This window comes from Erythrolamprus reginae, chromosome 2 (assembly GCF_031021105.1).
Source record: "Erythrolamprus reginae isolate rEryReg1 chromosome 2, rEryReg1.hap1, whole genome shotgun sequence".
In the NCBI taxonomy this organism is placed as follows: Eukaryota; Metazoa; Chordata; class Lepidosauria; order Squamata; family Dipsadidae; genus Erythrolamprus; species Erythrolamprus reginae.
In genome coordinates, this window is record NC_091951.1 from 174,468,228 (window position 1) to 174,492,886 (window position 24,659).

Consider the following 24,659-nt stretch of genomic DNA (forward strand, 5'->3'; position numbering starts at 1 on the left):
ATGCAACCTGATTCTCTCCCTACCCCTCCACTGCTTTTCTGGGACATTTTGAAGTGTTGGCTGAGCATGGGAATTTGCCACAATGTTCCAGAATGCCTATCGTAACATTCTTCCAGGACATTAAAGGGCCTTTGAAATGGCAGGTTCCACCCACTTAAAAGTATAAGTGTAATGGATTTTGGCAACTACTTTAGAACTTCAGTGGCAGGCTTCTGTTCAATGTCCAACTTCCAATGATATATCAGTTTCTTTAAATGTGTAAATAACTTCATCCGCAACACTTATAAAGGGAAACAATGAAGAGGGCAGGCCAAGCCAGAATAATTTGGCTTGCTTTGTATAGGGCTCTTTAGTTGATTTGTATTAGAGATGTTTAAGTCCACTCTCCTCTTTACCAAATGGAGGGAGTGGAATTTAGATAATTCATTCCAGATGTTCATATAGAAAGTGGAGAGCTAGACTGCCTGTGGGACACATTTCAGCTTTATTATTGTTCCCTGCGCTCTTATAATTCATTTATAAAGTGCCTGCAGTTTTGTAACCTCATATATATGATGAAGGGGGACGCGGGGGTTCAGTGGCTAAGATGTTGAGCTTGTCGATCAGAAAGGCCAGCAGTTCGAATCCCTAGTGTCGCATAACGGGGTGAGCTCCCGTTACTTGTCCCAGCTTCTGCCAATCTAGCAGTTCGAAAGCATGTAAAAATGCAAGTAGACAAATAAAGACCACCTTTGGTGGGAAGGTAAGAGCATTCCGTGCGCCTTCGGCATTTAGTCATGCTGGTCACATGACCATAGAATTGTCATCAGAGAGCACTGAGCTGTTCGGCTTAGAAATGGAGATGAGCAGTGCCCCCTAGAGTCAGGATTAACTAGCGCATATGTGCAAGGAGAACCTTTACTTATATACACTGCTCCAAAAAAAATAAAGGGAACACTTAAACAACACAATATAACTCCATGTAAATCAAACTTCTGTGAAATCAAACTGTCCACTTAGGATGCAACACTGATTGACAATCAATTCCGCATGCTGTTGTGCACATTCAACTTTGTACAGAACAAAATATTCAATGAGAATATTTCATTCATTCAGATCTAGGATGTGTTCTATTTATTTTTTTGAGCAGTATATGTTAAAATAATAGATTGGATAGACTAGGGCAGACTGGTGGCCTATGGGCCAGATGCGCCACACACAGGCCATGCCCACCCCAGCTCCGCAAAGGGGGAAAACATCACAACATGCCATGTGAAAGCAATGTAACATCTTGGGCTACAGGTTTTGTCTAATTGGCTGCTATTTTTTCCTCTGCTTTCTGGTTAGTCTGTTTTATACCGCAAGAGTAAAATGTCAGCCTGCCTCCAGTTTTCATTTTATTCTCCCTTAAATGCTTTGCTGTAGATTTATTCTGATCATGACTGTCTACAGAGAAACATTCCTAATGCAAATTAAATCAGTGTTCACATGTCCATTACAAACATAGGTAAGTACTTCTGCCTTGTTTCCAGCCTGCATTTTCTGGTCAAGCCAGCTGAAAGAGACTTTCTCAACACCCGGTCTTTTGAATTTCTGTTGCTATGGGAAAATTAGTATTTTCACTAGTAATCTCACTTCTGCTTCAGAGGAAATACATAAAAAGCCTTGGATCATGAGGATGATCTCAGTATGTTTGCTTACACCTCCCTGGGCATATTCTTCACTTCATTTTAAAACTTTTTTTTTAAAGCTTGGATGTCACATCTTAAAGTGACAGCCTCTGGCATCAACTTTAGTTGCCAAAAATGTTTCTGGGGACCCCCCAAAATTAGATAAAGGTAAGCCTAAAGTGATAAAGAATGCCCCAGGGATGCAATCAAGGGTGGGCTGCCAGCTGGAACGCTAAATTGGGCTTGCCACTGTGGCTCATGAGTGCTAGCGGGGCCAGTGCGATTTTGCTTCTGCACCGGTGGAGGTAGCAAAATTGCGCACGAAGCCGCAGGTGCGCCCATATTTCGGCATGCGCAGAAGCAAAAAACTCACTGAATCACAGGCGCACCTGTGGCTCCGTGCGTACCTCCACAGGTGCAGAAGCAAAATTGTACTGGCCCCGCTAGCACTCATGAGCCCAGGCGGTGAGCCCAATTTAGCCTTCCAGCTAGCAGCCCACCCCTGGATGCAATGGAGAACAGCTTAACCAGAGGTGAAATGCTACAGGTTCAGCCCGTTTTGCTTGAACCAGTAGTAAAAAATGCTATATCAGACAATCAGCTGTGTCGCATAATCTAGATTAGCTAGAAAACAATATTTCCTGCTTTCTAGCTAATCTAAATTGTGCGGCACAGCTGATTTCCCCACCCTCGCTGTTCTACTTACCTTTGCAGACTCTGATGGCCTGAAAATGCTCCTTTTTCAACACCGCACAGTAGTGCCTGTAGCACACATGCGTGTGCAAAACACGCACAAAGTGAACTAGCAGACTTTAAAGGATTTCATCCGTAAGCTTAATCCATTTGTTTCCTGGTAAATGGTTTTGTGACTGGCTACAGTCAAATTTTCCCTCCAAAGAAGTAAGGGGATTAATATATATTCAGAATTTGGAAAGCTTGAGTATTCATGATTTGATGCATTCATTAAAAAAGATCGAACTGATTTTCTTTTGGACAATCTGACCTTTGGCTATTTAGGATTTTAAAACCTGGCATCTTTCATTGAGTGAAGAGACAAATAGGGGCAGCCATTTCAATACAGGTACAACCACGATTGACCTCAAAATTTCTGTCACTAAGTGAAGTGTTACTAAGTGAAAAATGTGTTAAGTGAGTTTTGCCCCATTTATCACTGTAGCTGCTAAGTTAGTAACACGGTTGTTAAGTGAATCTGGTTTCCCCATTGACTTTGCTTGTCAAAAGATCACAATGGGGATCACAGATTTCCCCATTGACTTTGCTTGTCAAAAGACCAAAGGCCCTTCAGCCCTCATAAACATGAGTCGGTTGTTAAGCATCTGAATTTTGATCTTGTTGTTACAGGGATCCTGCAAAAGTCATAAGTGTGAAAAATGGTCAAAATAAGTCCCTTTTTCAGTGCTGTTGTAACTTCAAGTGATTACCAAATGGCATAGAAGTCAAATCAATTAAATTAAACTTAAATTATTATAAGTCGAGGACTACCTGTACCAGGTATCATGAGCCACCATTAAGTATCTGATTCTGACCTTTTGCCCAAGCTGAACCTGTGGATTGTCAGCTTCAGGATTGTTAACCTCAAGAATCATTAAATCATTATTCATTCATAGTTCATCAGCCATAGGCATTTCCTGTTCAGCTGGTGCATCAATGAGCCATGACCCCCTGAACATTGGTTCTAGGCACATGCAGCGGTGAACAGAGCAATGCTCTTCAATGAGGCTCCTTGTCAGACAAAGGGCAAGAAAGGAATACAGTAATGCCTCGTCCTACAAACGTCTCGTCATACAAACTTTTCAAGATACAAACCCGGGATTTAATATTTTTTTGCCTCTTCTTACAAACTATTTTCACCTTACAAACCCACCGCCGCCACTGGGATGTCCTGCCTCCAGATTTCTGTTGCCAGCAAAGAACCCGTTTTTGTGCTGCTGGGATTCCCCTGAGGCTCCCCTCCATGGGAAACCCCACCTCCGGACTTCCGTGTTTTTGTGATGCTTCAGGGGAATCCCAGCAGGGGAATTCCAGCAGCGCAAAAATGGGTGCTTCGCTGGCAATGGAAGTCCGGAGGTGGGGTTTCCCAGCGAGGAAAGCCTCAGTGAAATCGCAGCATCGCAAAAACATGGAAGTCCGGAGGTGGGGTTTCCCATGGAGGGGAGCCTCAGGGGAATCCCAGCAGCACAAAAATGGGCACTTCGGCTGGCAAAAGGGGTGAGTTTTGGACTTGCACGCATTAATCGCTTTTCCATTGATTCCTATGGGAAACATTGTTTTGTCTTACAAACTTTTCACCTTAAGAACCTCGTCCCAGAACCAATTAAGTTTGTAAGACAAGGTATCACTGTACTGTATTTTTTGGAGTATAAGACACACCTCCCCCCCGCCTCTCAAATGGAGGTTTCAGAGCCTCCATTTTGAAAACAGCCTGTGAAACCTCTGAGAGGCTGGGTGGGACTACAGTGTAAGTTTCACAGGCTGGAAAAAGGCCTCTGAAATGGAGGTTTCACAGGTTGGAAAAAAGCTTCTGAAATGGAGGTTTCACAGGCTGGAAAAAATCCTCTGCAACGGAGGTTTTACAGGCTGCAAAAAAGCCTCTGAAATAGATGTTTCATAGGCTGGAAATACGCCTCTGAAATGGAGGTTTCACAGACTGAAAAAGCAAGGCACATAGCTCACAACCAACAAACCTGTTATGAAAGTTCATCTCTGGGAACAGCTGATTGAGGGTATTCAGGGAGGTCATCCACCCCTAAATCAGGTTTTTTTCTTATTTTCCTCCCTAAAAACTAAGGTACGTCTTATACTCCAGTGTGTTTTATAGTCTGAAAAATATGTTAATTGCAGCCACCTGCTTGGAGACAGAGATTTATATAGCTGCTTTGCTTTCAGTACTTGTGGGAAATAACCATTTTGAGTTTGTGACTCTTGTTCTGGAACTTTTGATTATTAGACTAGCTGATTTCATGACTTGGCACTCTGACTCTTGGAATGAATTTGGACCACTCTATTGCTGCTTGAACAGAGTTATTCAGGCAAGAACTCTTTGCACAGACACCTTGGTTTTCAATTTTGTCTGCTTATTTATTTATTTATTTATCATCTATCTATCTATCTATCTATCTATCTATCTATCTATCTATCTATCTATCTATCTATCTATCTATCTATTTGATTGATTTGTATGCCGCCCCTCTCCGTAGACTCGGGGCGGCTAACAACAATAATAAAACAGCGTATGACAAATCTAATATTTAAAATAGCTAAAAACCCTTATTAAAAACCAAACATACACACAAACATACCATGCATAAATTGTATAGGCCTGGAGGGAAGGAATATCTCAATTCCCCCATGCCTGACGACAGAGGTGGGTTTTAAGGAGCTTACGAAAGGCGAGGAGGGTGGGGGCAATTCTGATCTCTGGGGGGACCTGGTTTCAAGAGGGTCAGGGCCGCCACAGAGAAGGCTCTTCCCCTGGGTCCCGCCAGACGACATTGTTTAGTCGACGGGACCCGGAGAAGGCCAACTCTGTGGGACCTAACCGGTTGCTGGGATTCGTGCGGCAGAACGCGGTCCTGGAGATATTCTGGTCCGATGCGATGAAGGGCTTTATAGGTTAAAACCAACACTCCTGACTCCTTAGTAACTCCTTAGCAACTGTGTTTGTGTCTGAAACAGAACACTAGTGGTGATTGGCTTGCGGTTGCTATCCAGATCTATATATCTTCTTCAAAAAAACCCTCAACATATATTTTTTCTCTGTGAGCTCCTACAGAACAGTAGTCCTGTAGCCTGACTGATGAGGAATATAATCACTGAAGTTTTCTTCTTAAAGATTCTACACCCCAAATCTTAGTTCCTACATCTCTTCAGCAAAGAGGGGGGCTCCGTTGTGAGGATGTAATAAATTGGCTGTCTTGGAGCCAGGATGAGCACTTTGTAAGAAGAAATGCAACTTGCAAAGGACCCATAATTTGCTCTCCTCTTGCTTGGATAGATTCAGTTGTGAAAGGTATTCAAGCCAGTGCTTTGGTTGGCCAGGCTATAAAACGTTGTTCAAGTGTCAATTGTTAAAATTAATAACATTTTCAGTACTCATAAAAAAAGCTGCAGTTTACCATATAAAGAACATTTCCTATGGAATACTGATTTTTTTTACAAGTGAAATGTGACTATTTCGTGGGAGATAAAAAAATTGTCTGAGATCCGCTCCGCACAATCTGCAATTTAAAACAACAACAAGAAGCATTTGGAAAGGAGCCACTGAGAAAACCTAGGAGTGAATATTTTTGCCTGGTGGTTGAACACTGAGCTGTGTTCCCATATATCCTCAATGCAGGAGGTTATTTATAGTCATGACGGCATGAATGTCCTTGCTTAATGCAGCTAAGCCCCATAAACACTCCAGGAACTGATGTGGCTTCTCAACCCACTCTGCTGGTGACTGAAAGCATTGCTACTATCAGCATCTCCTGCAAATAGGCATTCAATACAGAGCCATTCTTGGGGGCCCAAATTCCAACTTGATGCAGTGGCCAAAGGGAACTTGTGTGTTGCTGTGCTGGTTAATATTTCACCCTTGTTTTTTGCAATTGACTATGGGCTTTGCCAAAATACCCCTAAGGTTTCGAACAGGTATTTCCTGGAGCTGCTCTGCCATCAGCCTGGATCTAAATTTGGGGCTCTGTGTGTCAAAAAAAAGAAGTTTTTTTTAAACAAAGCCTAACTTTATTCTTTTGATATTTAACTTGACCCCCCAAAAAGATAAAACAATTTTCTATCTTTCCATCTCCCTCAACTAGGCTACCCTGAATAGCGATAGATGGTGGCAGGGCTGAGGCTAGGCCTGAAGGTACAATATTCACAAAATACCCTGTAGCTTTTGCTATGAGCGGTCTACGACCAGGTCAGTTAGTGACTATTCTGAGGAGGATCAACCAGGCCCGTCTTGGTACCGTAGGCCCATGATCTTGTTGTCTGAATCAGAGAGTGAGAGTGAGAGAGAGTTGGATGGAACCTGAGGAACCTTCAGAGACTATAGAAACCCCAATGATGGTAATGTCTGAGACAGGGTAGGATGGGGATATGGAAGTCCAGGAGCCCCTATTTAGACGCCCGAGTCAGAAGGTTCAAGAAGCAGACAGGAATATCCTTATGGTAAAAAGTTCAGAAAATGAGTCTATGAAATAAATTCTAGTCAGTACAGCTCTAGGAAATAGTTGACCTAGTCTGTATATAAAAGTAAGGTGACCAGAGGTCCCACTTTTGAATGATTTGTCCCGTGTGCCCCCCGCTTTCCAAAATGTCCCAATTTTTTAATGGAAGAGCAGGACGGCACGCGGCTGGGGGGAGAGCAGGAGGGGAGCGTCTGAGGTGTTTTGGAGGATCTTCTCTGGGTAACCCCTGGGGCTCCTGAGCCGGACTGGGCAGGCTAGACTGGGGAGGCTTGGAAGGGATGCCGCCGCCCAGGCAGAAGCTGTGGTGGCTTGGCACCGCAGGGACGCCTCGGGGGCATTTTAAGGCCGGGAGAGCTTTTCTCCTGCCAGCTTTTCCCGCCTTTTTTCCCAGCTCCTGCCCACCTCATCACCGTTGGCCCCTTGCCTCGGCAGAGAAAGATGCTGAGAATTCCAGTTAGCAGTACTGCAGGATCATCGGTTTCCAACAAATGCTCCAAGGCTTCCACTTAAGATAATGGGAAGTTATGGAGGGTTGTAGAGTCACAGTCCCTCTCACTGCTCTGTTTTGAAACTAGACGGTTTTGTTTTCAGTATCTATTTTGGCCTGCAGTCTAAATCTTCTTCCCAGTGAAAGAATCTCTGGGAGATTGGAGGACAGTGGCTCTAATATGATAGAGGAAACTGTATTTAACTGTTAAACTGTATATTTAACATTTTGGCCTACCATGTAGATGTCCCTGTGCAAAAGGTGTTTTCTTGCATTATTTTCTACAGAGCTGTGGTGGTTATTGTATGCAAGAGTAATTTAAAAGCTGGATAAGTCAATCCTTTTTATTAAGTCCTATAAGATGTCTCAATGGATTTAACTTGAAGAAAGTTGTCCTAAGTTGGCTGAATAAATTTTATCTTTGTATGGTTAAATGATTAATGAATCATAAGCATGTGCCAGTTTTGGCTACCAATGTGATTAAGCCCGCAGCCCAACTAGCCATTTGGATGATGAAATTATGGCTCTGTGGTAATTGACCACAGACTATAATATCCTACGTTTCTGGTCTCTTCAATCTAATGTTGGAAGCGCCAAATAGTCAATGCTTGGCTAACCTGCTTTATTTCTACTTTTATTTTAATTTGTGTATGTTTTAAGCCTCTGGGCACTTCCTTAACCAATTAGCTAATAATGTCATACAATGTCGTGTCGATCTAGTGTGGTGAAATCGTTAAAGTGTTGGATAGACACCAGGGAAATCTAACAACTAGTCCATTCTGAGCCATTAAATGGACCAGGCGCTGCTTTGCACATCAACCAAATTCAAAGACTGACTGGTTATGGGGGAACATATGAGGAAACAATGTATTAACCACCGTGAACTCTTAAATGAAACAGCAAGTAAATAGTTGTGTCATGTTTGATGGAGAATGTCTCTGTGTATCTTGCTTTAGCAGGGTTGGCACATCTGTGAAAGCAGCTTTTGGATAATAAGCCTTTAAACCAACATGGCACATGTACTAGGTGCTTGTGCAAAACATCTCTTTGTCAATATTGTTGATCGGTGGATGGCAAAGCCAAGAACATTAGGAATTATTAGAGTTCTTCCTCTCTGGTTGGTGTTGAATTTATCTCTCTCTGAAAGCTATATAAAGAGACGGAGCGGGAAGGTAAAGGTTTATGTATGTTATATGTGCAATTCTATTAGAATTGCAAATTGAATTCAGAGTGGGATATAATTAATTGAATTTAGCAAATACCATTCACGCAAAAGTGATATATGTAAAAAAAGATTCATTACCTCTTGCGGTTTTTGAATGCTCCTACTGATAAAAACCTTCTGGTGTGACAGTTTCAGATTGCAGTGGGAACCTGCCAAGGATGCATTTGTAAACAGCTCTGTTGGAGTTTAATTTCAGTCTTTCTTACCTAATGAAATACTGAAGTGTCTTGGTGGCTTTCACAACCTCAAGTGCTTTACTGGCTGCAACCCAACTCAGTTCCATGTGTCTCCCCCCTTTTTTTTGTCTGCAAAAGTTCAGTGTATGATGGAAATTGCCTTTTGAGGTTTGTGGAAACACCTTTGTGTTAACAGCTATAACATTTGTTTGAGGGAGGTTTTAAAGATATGATTTTGACAGCTGCTGGTGATATTAAAGGCATGTCAGTGAGAATTTGAGGGGATTCTTAGTGTCAAGCAGGATGAAGCCTTTCAATGGACTTCACAAGGGTGAGAATATTCACCTGAAAAATTACTTGTCCCCCCCCCAACAAAATAATAACTGAATGTGGCTACTATATCTTCTAGTTTCAGTGAAGCCTTATGATTCTTTGGAAATATGCCAGACATTGCATTATGCTATCTAGAATAGTCGAGCCCTTGGGGTGAATTTGAGAGAAGACCTTCTAATGGATTTCTTCCCTTTTTTATTTAGCAAATGTCAGGGCTGAATTCTAAGGTGCCTAAACAAAGAGACACCCTTCCCCTGCAAAAAAAAAAAAAAAAGGCGGGAGCTGTATTTTTGCAATAAACATATTTTCACAACAAATTAAAATAGCCAGGCTTACAAAGGTTTTCTTTAACAAGAAAAATCAAAAGGTTTATCCAAGAACGAAATAAACAAACAACTACTGGCACAAATCCCAATAAAACTAACATTATCCAAATGTAGTTTGACCTAGAAAAAAAGTATCTTTAAAAGCTGGTCTTTGCAATGAATGGCGGAAATCCCAGTATCACAAGATCTGTTTCACATCATCTGTCACTTCTGCACAGTATGTTCCAATGCTTGTGTATTTTTATAGAATATCTGAATTATCTCCCTTGCTGAGACATCTAGTTTTGTAACACTTGAGTCTATAGTAAGGATAGATTCCATTTGATTGCACAAAGGAGCTAGTGGGAAAAACTACAATCTTTCTAACCCTCTTTTGTGGATATATACAAATCTTTTTAAAAAATAAATGAGAATCGGGGTATGTCAGCCTCTGGAGGATTTTGCTATGATGACTTTTTCTGTGGGGTGCCAATTTTCTTACCGTAAAAATTAGTGGGATAAGACAGGCAATTTATATCTGTAGTGGGCTATAAGACTTTAGTAGAAATGTATTTGATGCTGCCTTGGTAATCAAAAGATAGGTAGAATTTGTTCTCTCTTCCTACTATCCCTATCCTTTTCTCCATCTTCTTTCCATCCAGCAAGTCCCTGGAACAGAACAAGATTTCTCTTGCCAGAGATCTGATTTGTAGCATAGGACTTCTGAGGCAAGGCGAAGGACTGCCTATGTTCCTTGGAGTAGAGGCTGCCTGCCCTCAGAAAGGAGTGCTTTTTTCTCCAGATTATCTTCTCCATGAAAATAAAGAGGTGGGGAGGATGATCCCCCTCTTTTTTTGAGCTATGGGATTTCTAGGAACTCTGCTATGAATTAGATTGATAAATTGGTAGGGGGAAGAACAGAAAATGGCAACAGCCTGTTATTTCTGTATTGGTACCAGGAGAAAGCACGGATTTACGTGTTTACGAAGTTATGAAGTTCATGAAATTACTTCTGAACCCTCCCAATAGCTCAGCCTTAAAAGAATGGAATGCCTAATCTTTGTTACTCAAAGTTGTTTCACTTTGCATTGTGTATTTCAACATTAATTTATAATGACCACCCGAACATCAATACAAAGTTTGTTTTCCTTAGTGACATCCAGTAGCGGGTTGCTATGAGTATGGATGAGGACGCCGCTAGCAAAAATAGATCTGCGTGTTCAGCTTCATGTCCCTGGTGTGCATGTGCCCAAGAGAGATTTTGCTTCTGCACGTGTGAGATTTCGATGATTTTTTGCATCTGCAAGTCCCCTCACAAGATTTTATTTCTTTATTTCCTTATTTATTGGATTTGTATGCCGCCCCTCTCCGTGAACTCAGGGCGGCTAACAACAGTGGTAAAAACAGCATGTGACAATCCAATACTAAAAACAGCTAAAAACCCTTGTTATAAAACCATACATACAAACATACCATGCATACATACATACAAACATACCATGCATAAATTGTAGAAGCCTAGGGGGAAAGAATATCTGTTCCCCCATTCCTGACGGCAGAGGTGGGTTTTAAGGAGCTTACGAAAGGCAAGGAGGGTGGGGGCTATTCTAATCTCTGGGGGGAGTTGGTTCCAAAGGGCTGGGGCCGCCACAGAGAAGGCTCTTCCCCTGGGTCCCGCCAAATGGCATTGTTTAGTCGACGGGACCCGGAAAAGGCCCACTCTGTGGGACCTAACTGGTCGCTGGGATTCGTGCGGCAGAAGGCGGTCCCTGAAATAATCTGGTCCGGTGCCATGAAGGGCTTTATAGGTCATAACCGACACTTTGAATTGTGACCAGAAACTGATCGGCAACCAATGCAGACTGCAGAGTGTTGGTGTGAAATGGGCATATTTAGGAAAGCCCATGATTGCTCTCAAAGCTGCATTCTGCACGACCTGAAGTTTCCGAACACTTTTCAAAGGTAGCCCCACGTAGAGAGCATTACAGTAGTCGAGCCTCGAGGTGATGAGGGCATGAGTGACTGTGAGCAGTGACTCCTGATCCAGATAGGGCCGCAACTGGTGCACCAGGCGAACCTGGGCAAACGCCCCCCTCGCCACAGCAGAAAGATGCTTCTCTAATGTGAGCTGTGGATCGAGGAAGATGCCCAAGTTGCGGACCCTCTCTGAGGGGGTCCTTCCTGAGCATGCGCAGAAGCAAAATCTCGCTCAGTCGTGCCCACACGCACGCAAGCACGCCAGAGATATGAAGCTGAACCTGCAGTGCACCAGGTACAGCAACCTCTGCCTGGTGACACCCCATAGAACAGATGATAATATAAATGTGTGGGCAGCACATCCTTTTCATATCAGTTTGTGTGTGCTGGCTGAGATTTTCTAATCATTCATGGTGTTTATCTTAAGGGATGCAAAAAGCAAGAAGAGTTTGCTTTACCTGTTTGGTTGTCACTAGACCTTTGCACCATCTGAGGTGGAAGGAGACAAGCTGAAAAGGGGAAACAGACTTGTGACAAAGCTTGGCTGAACTTGCATTGTGACACATGCACGACAGTGGCTGTTTGACTCATTTCCTCTCACAGGACAGTCCCTCCCAACCACAGCAATTATGGCTTTGGGATGTACTTGTGCTTTTGACATCTCACCTTTTGGTTCTCCTGTTCTACCGGTCTGTCAGGTTTTGGAATTCTTCTGCCTTCTTCTTCCTGATGTGAGGGCCAATAACTGAAGAAAATACCAAAAGATGGAGTAGGATTTTTGCAGGTAAATTTCCTAGTGCAGTGATGGCAAACCTTTTTTCCCTTGGGCTCCAAAAGTGTGTGCATGCGCACTGTCACTCATGCACGGGTGCCCACGCCCATAATGCAATGCCCCTCCAGCATGCCCCACCCCCTGAACATGTGCATGTGACCTCCCATTTGGACTTCACATCCCAAACTGCAGTGGAAAGGGGGAAAGCCTCCCATCCTCAATCAAAGCTGGGCAGCGGGGAAGCATCCTTTCTGCAAATGGAGCTGGGAGAGGGAGAAAGACCTTGCATGCTCAAATAGCACTGGGGTGGAATCCCCAGAGATCTTTTAAGGCATGGGCCACAAAAATGAGGAGAAAGTATGCGTGTCTCTGAGCTGAAAACCAGCGGGTTGGTGGAAGACACATGCATATCTACAGTGGAGCTGAGCTGGTCAGCGGCTCGTGTGCCTGCAAGAGAGCTCTGTGTGTCACTTGTTCACCATCATGGCCCTAATGGATTTTCTTTCTTCCGATGTGGACATAGGGTGGAAACACTAAATTATAAAAGAGGAAGTTAGATGACTATTAATATTGACACTTTTGAACTTGGATTACATCCTATATTAGTGATGGCGAACCTTTTTCCCCCTCGGGTGCCGAAAGAATGTGGGTGTGCGCTATCGCGCATACCCGAGTGCCCACACTCATAATTCAATGCTTGGGGAGGGCAAAAACAGTTTTCCCCGCCCCTGCAGAGACCCTCCAGAGGCTGGAAACAGCCTGTTTCCTAACTTCTGGTGGGCCTAGTAGTCTCACGTTTCACCCTCCCCAGGCTCCAAATGCTTCCCTGGAGCTGGTGGGAGGGTAAAAATGCCCTTCCCCATCCTCCTGGATGCTCTCTGGAAGCCAAAAATGCCCTCCAGAACTTCTTTGCAAGCCAAAAATCAGTGGGCCAGCACACACATGTACATTGAAGCTGAGCTAGGGCAACAGCTCCCATGCCAGCAGATAAAGCTCCGCGTGCCACCTGTGGCACATGAGCCATAGGTTCACCATCACTGTCCTATATACTCCCATATGCAATTCCTAATGGAGATTGCATGACAAATTTGAATTACTCCCCCTCGGTGAAAGAGGACCCAGTGGCTCTGTAGCAATCCTTTCCACTGTGAACTCAGATCTGGATCACGCCTAGCAACTAAGGCACTACCTGTATTCTGCAATAGATGGCAACTGACCTCTATTTAATCAACTGATCTTTCCTTCTTATGGAAGGGTAACGATAATTAAAATAATCAGTGATGATGAAGTCTGTAGCAATAGTCGTCTCCAATAAAAAAAACAATTGGATCTTTTAGGACTTAACTATAATGAAGTCTTGTGGCAGTCTATGGTACTGGGAGAACCAAGTGAAGAACACATGGACCAATAGGACCACTGTATGGTTGAAGATGGAAAGTCAAAGTTGAGAATAGCAGAAAGAAAAAGGTAATTGGATAAAATAGTCCAGGAAAGAGAAATGAACAAAACAACTTATCAGTTGTTGCCAATCCAATGATTTCAAGGGCTGACTGGTCGTATGCAAATCCTGGAGATGATTTAGCCGATAAGAGTTGATACTGACTTGATGAAATATAAGCAATAATGAAATCTGGGGACAAAAACACTTGTTTTTTCTCCCCAAGAATATTAGAAAGAAGCATTACTTTCCATAATTGCTTCCTGGCCTTTTAATATTAATTACTACATATCTGGAAAGCCCACTTCGTCAATGTTTTTGCTGTTGAAACTTCTCTGCTCACAGAGGGACCATAGAATATTTCAGATTTCTGATTCTGAGGCTTTTCCTTTGGAAAGGAAAAGCCATCATTGGGATTTCCTTTAAGACAACAACTGAAGTTTTTCCTCCGGTGAGGAAAAAAAACCCCAGAAGTAAAGATAATTTTATTTATTTATTTATATCTTGTGTTTCTAGACCACTCCATCTTCCTCAATGATGGTATTGAAACTAAATGTTATGTGGGATGGGGTGAAAAATGCTTTCTGAAGACAATGCTGGGGGAAACTTGATACCAATTTGCACTGATCTCATAACACAATGACAATTGGGAGAGGAGATGTATCTTATGGGATACCAACAAAGGAATTAGTTGACTCATTCAACTAACCTGAAGATAATTAACTTATCTGTAAATAGACTGTCTTCCATAGTGATAAACCTGCAAGTTGTACTTAATCATGGGAAACCCCAAAACATAGTTGTCCTATTTTTCCCCAGTTTAGTTCTGTAAGAAAAAGTATTAGAGAAAAAAAATGGATAAAAAAAGAAAACCTCTTTGTTATACACTTCACTACTGATGCTTGGCAAAACAAATACACAATTTCAAGCACAGACTGGCTACAGTGCCCAAACCATGCCTAGTTATCCCTCTTGCCACCTACTTGAAGGGCTTATGGTATATCATGGCTTGTGGCTAAGGACGGTAGTCCCAACATACAGCCCAGAGGTGGGTTCGGACTGGTTCTAAAGAGCCAGTAATAACTTAGCAGCCTGGGTCATTAGAACAGGCAGCGACCCAGGCCTACCATGCCCCTGAACCAGCTCTCTCGGTGGCACTATAATCACTGCCATCTTTTTTGCTTCTGAGCATGAGCAGCTATTTTTAGTGCACAATGCGCTCACCGCACATCACTGAATGAACCAGCAGTGAAAAAAACTGGAAACCACTCTGAGACAGCCTTGACTCAATGTGATTGTGTGCTGCCAGAATCACTGCTAAGAAGATCTGAATGGGTAAGTGTGCTCTGTCAGTTTGAAGAGTTGTCTGTCCCATGGAGAAAAGTTACACTTATCACAGAGTCTAGGGCATAGAATAAAGGAAGGTTTCAGTTGAAAAATCAGGAAAAGCTTTCGAACATAAGAGCAACTGACTAATGGAACTGAGTTTCTAGAGAGAGGTAAGTTTTAAATGCTCTGTAAGCATTTTAAAATCCACCTTCATCTGTCAAGGGCAATCATAAATCAGAACAAATAGTAGAGAAACTGAAATGGGGATTCTTCATGAATCATGTTGAAGAGGGTTCTTTAAATAAAAATAAAGACATTATATTCACTGGCAGTTTCCATGGGAGTTTGTTTTTGGCTTTCAGAGCCAATGTTGCTAGTCAAATGTCAGAACACTAAGTTGGGAGCTTCTGGCAATTCCTTTTGGATTATTTATATGCCAATTTCATCATTCTTGTTATTACGAATGGGTTACAAATTAAGTGTTCCCCCCTCCCAGTAATTACTGAAATGTCATATCAATTATGTAAGTACCACAGCACAAAACACATCTCTATATAGATGACAGAAGAAAGAGCTGTTTTATGAAGCTATGGCCTGCAATGTGCATGACACATGTAAGATGACAATAGAAATAAACATTAACTACAATTTCCCTCTCACCCCAAACATTGAGAGGGAAATTGTAGTCTCCTAGATTAGTGTTGTACTACAACTCCCAACACTTTGACCACAAAACAGATGATTTTGACTGGTAGAGTTTAAGAGTCCAACAATCTCTGGCAACAGTTTCCTGCCAATAATTGTAATCAAAGAGAGATGCCAAGGAAGAGAACTCAGCTGTTGCAAAGGCACACATTAGGATGATCATACAGAGATGCCTTTCACAGCTTGTAGGAGCTGTACTTAGCTGGGATGGCTATATACAGGACAAAGGGAAGGCAAGTACTGTTCACTTTGGAAATAGATACAACCCCCAATTTATAAATAACTTTTGGTTGATTTTGGCTTGTTAAACATGTGTGATGGAATATGTCCCTTAGTCCACAGCTAGCAAGTTACTATAATCTGCTATAATAAAAAAATCTAGCTCTTATAATTCCTAATCACCGCTTGAGAAGACTAAATACTTCAAACTTTAAAATCTTGAAAGAAATATCATTTATTCATCTATTAAGATTGAATGCAATGATAGTACAATGTCTCTCATTAGCCTATTATAATTATGTGCAAAGAGAAAAGGTAAAAAATTGGGAAGGCTTATAATATGGGAAATAAAAAAAAGTTAAACTTTAGGCTGATTTTGTTATAAAAATTATTAAGAACATTACTAATACTTACAAACAGCTAAGGCATTATATCTTAAGACTACATATTCCATTTGCCTTTGCTTGCATAATGGAATACATGTTGTAACTTATATATAAAAAAGTTAAGGCTGGAAAATATTTTGCTTTGAAACAGAAAATAATCTGCTTTCATGTCAGTAAAAAAAATGTGAAGCGACTGGAACTTATCTGACCAGCAATATGATGCTAGGATAAAGAAATGCACCGGACATAGCGATCTATTTCTGAAGAGGTATTAATTAATAGGTTTTTTAAAAAACCAAACATCTCCAGATTGCTGAAATATTACTATGGCTGAGGATAAGATGGAACATATGGAATTATAGAGTTGCACAACAGAAACATCATTAATTTGGTAGAGACTATGGTGGCAAAGTGTCAGAAAGAGTCTGATAGCACCCTTTCTGAGTAATAACTTATTAAACGCCATAAGCTTTGGTGAGCTAAAGCTTACTCTATTAGGTATAAAGAATGGCTAGGCTGATATTTCCAGATCTACCGTAGGAAAACAAATAGTGTTGACTAGTTACCCTACTCCAGTGGAAATTCCTCAAAGATATCCCAGGAAGTATATTTTTAAACAACACCCTCCACCCTCTCTTCCAGTAAAAATGCAATTGCTACCGTATTTTTTTGAATATAAGATGCACCTTAGTTTTGGGGGAGGAAAACAAGGAAAAAAGGCCTCTGTCTCCCAGCAATTTGCCAAACAGCAAACAGCACAGATGATATACACTGTTTACTGTGTATTTCTATGCATATGTGCCTGACCCATAGAAATAGCAGAGAATTGGAGAAATGTACATTATGGCAGTATATTAATCCTAGAAAGTTTTCTTAAATGTAATCACACTAATTCCTCCCAATTATTTAAATAGATCTACTCCAAACATGTCTAAGTCAGGGTTTAAATTAGCTGCCTTATCTTAATACTAAAACAGGATACTGTTAACATTTCACATTACACATTTACAGATCCTGTTAAAATTGATGTGGCTTTCTGGAAGTATTCTCTGCTATTTAAAAGAAGATACAATAGCACTGGGCCTCTTCAGATTAAGCATTTGTTTTAAAAAGCTTCTTCATTTTGTTAAGTTAATAATAAAGCAGTCTTTAAAAAATAAGTCTTAGCCAGTTTTAGCACAGCAATTTGCCTCCAGGCAACTAGCATGTGGGCTTGTGGCAACTTCAACCAATCAGCTGGGTGTTGGGAGGCAGATAATCAGTGGCTTGTGCTAAACAGGCTCTGTTGCTGTTTGCTGAGAGGAGGTAAATTGCTGGCAGGCAGAGACCAAAGAGTGGTGGTGGATGGGTGGGGCTACATTTAGTGTATAAGGTGCACCCAAGTGTTTACCTGTTGAAGGGTAAAAAGGTATGTCTTATAACTCTGAAAAATATGGTAGGTAAATAACTGGAGAGCCAAACTAATGAAGTGATTGAAGGCACAAGGCTAGAAATCTAGACTGTGAATTTTAGTCTTGTCTTAGGTCCAAAGCTAGTGGGGTGACTTTGGCCCAGTCTCTCTTGGCCCTAGGAAGAAGGCAAGAGAGAACCACTTCCAAAATCTTGCAAAAAAACCCAAACAAACACCCTTCAGAGACTTGTCCAAAGTGTTATCATAATCAACGTTGTGTCAAAGACACACAAAAAAAGCCCCAAAATCAACAACTGTTTTGTTGCCTTTCTACACCCCCAAACTTTCTGTCCCTGGTCTTTTAAATTTACCTCATGGTAGGACTAGCTTGGGGGACTCAGCACTATTGAATAACGCGCAATAGGAAACAACTCAGCTCTTGTGTCAGGCATCATCTATTACCAGCAATAATTATCAGGAAGAAGATATTCATGGTTGCTTTGCAAAGAATATGAATTTGTAATGGAAAGGACCTAAACAATATTGAAATTAATCTCTTGGAATATGAAACTGGTTCTTCGGTATAATACTGATCTTGTGAGGGCATTTGTTTATCCTGAAAAACTGTTTTACAGAAACGATAACTAAGCTTTAATTTATCTCTGTTGATGAATAAACTGTTGGGAACAGGTTGTCTTTCATCTATGATCTCAGGTTTGGGGATCCGGAAGTTCTCTGAAACCATCATCCTCGTTCCCTTCCAAGCATGACAGGGCAAGTACATTAGTGACAGGATGGATCCAGGATGTTGTTTGTGTCACATGGCTAGAAAACAAACCAACAACAATTATTCTGAGAGATCAGTTTCAAACCTTACCCATCAATAAAGTATGCCAGATGTTTTGAAAAAGAGCTTGCCTAAAGGTGTGAAAACCTACCAGTGAAGTTCCTTGATACAAGGAGATAAGATTTACTGAGTAAATTCAATTGCTTTGCCAATTAAGAGATGAAGAGGAATATGTATTTCAATACTGAGAAATATACAATTCAGGTTTTGTTTTAAAAAGCAAAATCATTTATAGAAGAGGAATAACCATGCAGATATTTAGACAAAAAGATATTTGAATAGTTTAGTTTAAAAAAGACCAGATATCATAGAAGCATCTTTATTCATATATGTCAATTTATTTGTATGAATGGTGATTTGAATGTTTTAAATTTTATATTTTACTCCAATAAATAGAAATAAAACTTATTTTGCTCCTCTAATATATAAACTAGTATGATAGCTCTCTCTTAGTATTGTCTAAAATATTTCTCCTACCCATGTTTTTAAGTTAGATTTTTATTTATTTATTTATTTTGTCCAATACACAATAATACACAATGAAGGTTATAGATGATATAGTAGAGAAGAAATACGAGATATAGGAGAGACTATAGGACAGGGGACAGAAGGCACTCTAGTGCACTTATGTACGCCCCTTACTGACCTCCTAGGAATCTGGAGAGGTCAACCATGGATAGTCTAAGGGTAAAATGTTGGGGGTTAGGATACTAGAGTCCGGTAATGAGTTCCATGCTTCGACAACCCGATTACTAAAGTCATATTTTTTAGTCAAGTTTGGAGTGGTTAATATTAAGCTTGAATCTGTTGTGTGCTCTTGTGTTGTTGTGGTTGAAACTGAAATAGTCTTTGACAGGCAGGACATATGATCTTGTGGGCAATACTTAGATCATGTTTAAGGTATAGTAGTTCTAAGCTTTCAAGACCCAGGATTGTAAGTCTAGTTTCGTAGGGAATTCTATTTCGTGTGGAGGAATGAAGGGCTCTTCTTGTGAAGTATCTTTGAACATTTTCAAGGGTGTTAACGTCTGAGATGCGATATGGGTTCCAAACAGATGAGCTGTATTCTAGGATGGGTCTGGCAAAAGTTCTGTAAGCTCTGCTAAGTAGTGTGAGATTTCCAGAGCAGAAGCTACGTAGGATTAGATTTAGGCCACAATCTACCTGCTGGTGAACACAGGCACTAACATGGTTAATTCCCATCTGCTCTTCCCAGCTATAAGAAGAATATTGAATAACTAATAATGAATTCATTATTTATAAATCCTTATGTAGCCAATTGGCACCAACCACACAAAACACATATGCACAAATGTCATTGCTGTCTGTCTGGCATTCTGAAAAAGAGAATGCCATGCTGTAATCTTTTTTGGCAAGTCCCATATGTATGAATTAATTTATACCTTCCTTGAGATGTTCTCTGATTTTCTGTCTAAATTTGATCAATTTAAGCAGAAGATCAGAAAAGGGAAACTAAATCTAATTTATACTAACCCCATTCAGTATTGTTCTTTTCCATATCTTTATATCTTTTCAAACCATTATTTCTTTCATCACATCTAAGAATTGGGTAGCCTCTTTAAACCTCTTCAATTTTGAATGTATCGGCTCCATCCAGCTATGACCTTTTTGTTCTTCCTCTTAATTTATTCATTCACTTATGCAATTAGGTGCTCATAAATTTTCTCTATGATCAAACCCAAATGTATTGGCCACTTATTTTTACATTCACTCCATTTTTATTGAGCACTGATTCTTTCCTGATGCTAAGTCTTCTTGTTTTTAACCAAATTGCTTCATTAAGTATTCCATTTCTACTGAATCCAACTTCCATATTTCTTATGTGTCAACTCTCACATCAATACAATAATAAAGAAAGTATGTTCTTTTATAGTTTCACTCATTTTAACGTTCATTCCTAGAATATTACCAACATTTGCACATCTTAAAATGTTTCCATTTCTTCAGAAAGGGATAGAGAATTTAATCTACTTCATTATAAATTGTAATGGTTCATCTATTTTTCTTATAAATCAATAATCCATCTTGACCTTCGATACCTACATTTTGAGATCTGCACTTTTTGTTGCATTACATAATTTATGTGTAGATCATTAGCATTCTTAGATGTCCAAGTGGCATTGTTCACATGCATATTATTCATGTCTACAAACACAATATTTGTTCTAAATATAACCAATATAGTCGCCCTGAGTCTGCGAGGAGAAGGGTGACCTATAAATCGAACAAACAAACAAACCAGATTTAAAACTACCGTATATACTCGAGTATAAGCCGACCCGAGTATAAGCCGAGGCACCAATTTTTGCCACAAAAACTGGGAAAACCTATTGACCCAAGTATAAGCCGAGGTTAGAAAATGCAGTGGCTACTGGTAACTTATAAAAATGGAAACCAATAAAATTACATTAATTGAGATATGTTTTAGAATATTTATTTTAAAGAAAACCAGTAAACTAGCTCTGTAAATTTAAAAGAGGGTAAACAAATTAACAATATTAACAATAAATTAAAAAGTAAAAAAAGTAGCTCGATCAGCAACAAAGCTAAAACCTAAGAGTTAAAATCCTTCAAAACTGGATTCCTTCTCATCATTAATTGGATTTACATTATTGTTCTGTTTTTATATATGCTGTGAGCCGCCCTGAGTCCTTGGAGAGGGGCGGCATACAAATCCAATTAAATAAATAAATAAATAAATCTGTATGTCCAAACAGCTTCAGCATTAGCTGCTGTGAGGTTATCAGCATAGAAAACCAGATAGATAGATAGATAGATAGATAGATAGATAGATAGATAGATAGATAGATAGATAGATAGATAGATAGAAAGAATGATAGATAGATAGATAGATAGATAGATAGATAGATAGAAAGATAGATAGAATGATAGATAGATAGGATAGATAGATAGAATGATAGATAGATAGGATAGATAGATAGAATGATAGATAGATAAATAGAATGATAGATAGATAGATAGACAGAATGATAGATAAATAGATAGATAGATAAATAGATAGATAGATACATACATACATAGAAAGATAGAGAGATACAGTACATAGAAAAATAGATAGATAGATAGATAGATAGATAGATAGATATGCTCTCAAACCCACTTTATAAAAGGCAACTTTTAAAGATCCACAAACACACTTAAGAAATTCCTGTCTAGCTCTTGCCTCATTACATATTATTAAATCCTATCCAAGCAAGGACAGCAACTACCACAAGATACCATTTTTAAACAGTTTAAATCTTTTCAAAAGAGGGGGAGGAGAATCGGACAGCAGGAGGTCTTTTTAATCCAACTAAGGGCAACTCAGAGAGGGCAAGGAATAGTTAAAACCTGTTGACAAATACACACATTAAGGGAGTGAGGAGTAAAAAAAAAAAAACCTGCTGGTTTCAGCCAGGGGGAAAGGAGGCACTTTGGCTACACCTCCTTCAAAGAGGTAACTGGCATTTGTCAGGGGGGGAGGGGGCGGGCACGCACACAAACACACACACACTCGCCCTCCAAAATTCATCCTTCCCCTTTTTCTTTGTTGCCTTGGCTTCCCTTTCATTCACAAGCCCACCCCCCACGCTGCTCTAGGGCTTCCTCCGGCTTCCTGCCGACTCAGATAGGGTTTATTTGTTGACAAATACACACACAGAGTGAGCGAGGAGAAAAAAACCCCTCCCGGTTTCAAAGAAGTAGCTGGCATTCTTTGCAGGGTGGACAGGCGCTCACACACACACACACACACACCCTCCAAAGCTGATCCTCGCCCCTTTTTTTGTTCCCTTGGCTCCCCCTCACTTTCCCAGCCGCCTAAGGCTGTGTAGGCGTTCTCCTCACCCAGCCCGTGCAAGTGCGAATCAATCAGCTGACAAATGGTACGTTTTCCTCTCCTCCCAACTCAGGGAGAACTTCAAGCTCTGGGTTTTAAACGCAACCAAAAGGGGACACAAGAAGGTAGCCAGCCGCTTCTCATTCAGGCTCGCACTCATTCTCTCTCACTGTGTGCGCTGCCTTTGGAGGCGCCTTTGCTTGAGCTGGGGAGAGGTGGCAACTGCCCCACCCCTCCCACTGCCTCCTCTCGCAGGCTCAAGCAAAGGCACCAGACGGTGAGGTGGAGGGGGGGAGAGAGAAAGGGTGCACGCAGGCACCCTCTCTCTCTTCTTCCCCGCGACTGCCCCAATGGCGTGCGAGGGGAAAAAGGCGAGGGGAAGCCGGAGCGCCCTTTTACTTCCCTCTTGCTCCTGTCGTCGTCTTGCAGCTGCCTTCCCTTCCCCAGGTCCAGAAAAGTTGCCAGCCAACTGCTCCGACGGCGTGCGAGAGGGGAAAAGACGATGGGAAGTCGGGGGGGGGGATTCCTGCTTCATGAGTCCCCCCCCCGACCTCACCAGCTTCGCGTCGTCTGTTCCTCTCTTGCACGCCGTCGGAGCAGTTGGCTGGCAACTTTGCTGGACCCGGGGAAGGGAAGGCAGCTGCAAGATGCCGACAGGAGCTCCAAGAGGGAAGTAAAAGGAGGCTCCGAGTGATGCGGCTGTGGGAAGGTAGGGCAGCTGCCTTCCCCGGGTCCAGCAAAGTTGCCAGCCAACTGCTCCGATGGCGTGCGAGAGAGGAAAAGACGATGGGAAGTCGGGGGGGGGGATTCCTGCTTCATGAGTCCCCCCCCCCCGACCTCACCAGCTTCGCATCGTCTGTTCCTCTCTTGCACGCCGTCGGAGCAGTTGGCTGGCAACTTTGCTGGACCCGGGGAAGGGAAGGCAGCTGCAAGATGCCGACAGGAGCTCCAAGAGGGAAGTAAAAGGGGGCTCCGAGTGACGCGGCTGTGGGAAGGGTAGGGCAGCTGCCTTCCCCGGGTCCAGCAAAGTTGCCAGCCAACTGCTCCTATGGTGTGCGAGAGGGGAAAAGACGATGGGAAGTCGGGGGGGGGGGATTCCTGCTTCATGAGTCCCCCCCCGACCTCACCAGCTTTGCATCATCTGTTCCTCTCTCGCACGCCGTCGGAGCAGTTGGCTGGCAACTTTGCTGGACCCGGGGAAGGGAAGGCAGCTGTCTCCCGGGCTCCCGCGGTGCGCCCTCTTGTGGTGACCCGGCGCCCTCATGTGGTGACCCGAGTATAAGCCGAGGTCGGGTTTTTCAGCCCATTTTTGGGGCTGAAAAACTCGGCTTATACTCGAGTATATACGGTATTTACCATCTATCACTCAAGAAACTATGTACAAAATGTGCTTCCAGCTGTTATAAAATGTTGTGCTTCCTGCAGTCATGTGATTGCACATTGGGCACTTGATAATTAATTCAGATTTATGACCGGCTGCAGTATCACATAGTCATGTGATCTATATTTTGCAGGCAAAATACAACCATTAAGAAGAATGGATTCACTTAACGACTGCCACAAAAATGTTGTAAAAATGGGTCCAGTGACATGGAATGCTCATTTTCCAGTTGAATGTTACCTGTAAATGGAGCCAAATCTGGCAAGAAAAAAGTCAATAGATTTGTACAATGTGATAAATTTTTAAAAACTCCAACAAGGAGAACAATGATTTCAAAATTTCAAAGGTAATTGCAGAATGAGATCAAAGAAAATTCTGTTTTCTGCAACATCTACTTAGTCAGATACAGACTTCAGAGGATAATTAGAACTGCAGAAAACACAATTGCTACCGACCGGCCTTCCATTGAAGACCAGTATACTGCACGAGTCAAAAAGAGGGCTGTGAAAATATTTACAGACACCTCAAACTGTTTCAACTCCTACCCTCAACAACTAGACACAAGAACAGTTTTTCCCTGAACGTCATCATTCTGCTTAAAAAATAATTCCCTCAACACTGTCAAATTATTTACTAAGACTACAATTAATCTTCTCATTGCTTCCATTACCCATCTCCTCCCACAAATGACTGACTGTAACTTTGTTGCTTTTATTCTTACAATTTATATTGACAAGTTCCTAATATGATTTGATTGCTTATTTGCACCCTATGACAAGCATTAAGTGTTGTACTTATGATTCTTGACAAATTTATCTTTTATTTTAAGTACACTGACTGCATGTGCACCAAGACATAGAAACATAGAAGACTGATGGCAGAAAAAGACCTCATGGTCCATCTAGTCTGCCCTTATACTATTTCCTGTATTTCATCTTACAATGGATATATGTTTATCCCAGGCAGGTTTAAATTCAGTTACTGTG

The 24,659-nt window shown here is 41.5% G+C and overlaps 1 protein-coding gene across 1 annotated transcript in view; it reads right to left on the reverse strand.

The window, feature by feature from the left end:
• Positions 1 to 16,029: 16,029 nt before the first annotated feature.
• The window catches only part of STXBP4 (syntaxin binding protein 4), a 111,859-nt gene continuing 103,229 nt past the window's right edge, over positions 16,030 to 24,659 (reverse strand). Inside the window, exon 23 of the mRNA XM_070740485.1 lies at positions 16,030 to 18,411. Coding sequence (XP_070596586.1) covers positions 18,297 to 18,411 — 115 coding nt within the window. The 3' untranslated portion in view covers positions 16,030 to 18,296. The remainder of the gene's footprint in view (positions 18,412 to 24,659) is intronic.